The following is a 2,259-nucleotide window of genomic DNA, read 5'->3' as shown; positions in this document are numbered from 1 at the left end:
TTCCATTTTTAGGTGAAAGCTCTTTTATGGTGAAAAGTATTATCATTACTCGATTTTGTAGTAATTTTTTATCATAAATTTTTAGATATTAATGTCTTTTAAAATGGGTATGTTTTCTTCTGGTTCTTCATTATTGCTGCTTATTCGCTGGAGTAGATGCAAGAAGTGAAGAATTAAGTGGTAATTTTGTCAAGAAGATTGTAATGACTTCCAGAAAGCATTTCTGGGAAGAAGCTCTTTGCTCCCTGAAGGAGCTTCCCAATTCAGAATCATGATGCCATTGAGCTTTTCAAATGCTGGGTTTAGGCTATTTTTGGTTCTGTTGTTCTGTCTGATCAGGTCCATTGGAAGGGGTTTCCATGTTGCACATAAGCAAATGGGACATGGAATGGTCCTCTAAAGTATTAGAGATAAAGATTAATCCTGAGACTGTCAGAATTCAATATTTCAATAGTGCAGAACAAATGATAAATCGTATCATAATCGAAACCAACTGAATTGCTGACAATGGACATGGGAATAATCTCGAAGGCTGATCAGATTGCATTTGTGTGTGAGGAAAGAGAGAAATTCAGAGAGAGAGAGAGAGTCAGAAGGAGATGTTTTGATAATGATCCAACACTGATATTCATTAAACATAGTGCGTCTGCAACAACTAGTAGTATATATGATAGATCACACATGAATAAAGTCAACAAATTGGTGACATGAGACCATGACCCCAACATTATTCCCATCACAGCTAACCTCACTGCTTATACTACAGACATCAAAACAAGATATACCACACCAGAACTATAATAATTAATTAATTTCTCCCTATCCTCCAGCCTTAAGACTCTTTTGTTTCTAGATTAATCCATGTTCTGCAGAGAAATAGAGAGAAGAGAGCCTTAAAACAGGTTCAGTCACCTAGCACCTTGGGAAGGGAGTACCACAAGTGCTAGCAACCTTCCTGGCATTGGGGGTGTTAATGAATCTCTTAAGGTTGGGGTTCCTAAGGTATTGGCAAAGGCAAGGCTTCTGTTCCTTGATCTTGCTGCAGCACAGTTTAGATGGTGGAGATGAAGATGTTATGGCACTCACGCAAGAGCTCAGCTGTGTTGGGCTGCATGTCACTGCCATTGAGACCTGGGCTTCAGCCAGGAGGAGCACCACCACGGCACACAATGCAATACACGATGCCTTCATTTTTTGGTTTCCCTTCTCTTTCTATGTGTAAAAGAACTTAAGAGTGTGCTTTGTGGGAAGAAAATTTTTGTATATGATGCTTGCTGCAATTCCCTTGGTTTCCCTCCCAATTTATAGAGGGAGGCTTGGTAAAATGGTAATGTCAACTTCATGTAGCATTTAATTACCTCTTACTTGACTTTAACTTGGTTGCCAGGGAAAAAGCTAGTTGTACAATACATTGAGTTTGGCCCACTTCTACAATAAATTCGGTGCCTTATTTAAATGAAGAAATTCGTAGAATGTGAGAGAGAAAACTACTTGATCCAATGATTTCAAGTCACTAACAAAAGAGAGAACATTAATGGGAAAAGAATGGCCAAATGATTTCAGGACATAGCTTTCCACTTTTGCTTCTTTCCCCTCCCTTTGTGTCTGCTAAGCTTCTCTAAATTATTGAAGTAACCAAGACAACTCTTGAAAGGTCTCAAATAGCAAGGTCGCTAAGGAAACAATTTTAAAGATTTTTCCACGATTTGGTGTGAACAGAATGAAAATCACTTGAAATATAAGCTAAAACCTTTTCATTAGTGTCAAATCAAAGGTTAACAGATAAATAGATCACGATCGCCACCGAAATGAGGTGTGCCTTTGTCATTGTCCTCCACTAATCCACGCATGTACCATACGCTTACAAGTCCTGTGAAATTGGAGGATTTAGACTTTTGCTTCCTTCTTAGCTGTCAAACTTTATTCAAAATTCATGAAACTAATTGGTACCAAATGTCTTCTTGAGTTAATTGAGGATTTTCTGTTGATCGAATGATTAATTTCTCTGTAAAATGAGAATTGGTGGTCTCAATATGTTCGGTACGTATTGGTGATTGGGTTTATGTGGTAAATGACTCAAGGATTGGTTATAATGATGCGTTTGTAAAAATGAGTATTGATCTCAATGCGTTCAGTGTGGTGTTGGTGACTGGATTTATAATGTAATGATTCAATGCCTGGTCATATGTTGAGGCCAAATACCTCAACGAATGCCTTGCAAATATGGAGATTGATTAGACCCACTATGCCTATGTGCTT

At 38.0% G+C, this 2,259-nt stretch overlaps 1 protein-coding gene across 1 annotated transcript; it reads right to left on the bottom strand.

The window, feature by feature from the left end:
* Window positions 1-647: 647 nt before the first annotated feature.
* LOC110422487 (non-specific lipid-transfer protein 2-like) lies at window positions 648-1,270 on the bottom strand. Its single transcript, XM_021436427.2, has one exon. The coding sequence runs from the start codon at window positions 1,189-1,191 to the stop codon at window positions 913-915; it is 279 nt and encodes a 92-aa protein (XP_021292102.1). The 5' UTR covers window positions 1,192-1,270; the 3' UTR covers window positions 648-912.
* Window positions 1,271-2,259: the final 989 nt, after the last annotated feature.

The sequence above is a fragment of the Theobroma umbraticum genome, unplaced genomic scaffold (genome assembly GCF_002168275.2).
Source record: "Theobroma umbraticum cultivar Fairchild unplaced genomic scaffold, ASM216827v3 scaffold_146.0, whole genome shotgun sequence".
NCBI lineage: Eukaryota > Viridiplantae > Streptophyta > Magnoliopsida > Malvales > Malvaceae > Theobroma > Theobroma umbraticum.
The sequence above is the reverse complement of the archived record's forward strand: the minus strand, read 5'-3'. Positions and strand labels throughout refer to the sequence as shown.

Coding starts and splice junctions, on each gene's coding strand:
- LOC110422487 (XM_021436427.2), bottom strand. CDS start 1,191: ATGAAGGCATCGTGTATTGCATTGTGTGCCGTGGTGGTGCTCCTCCTG.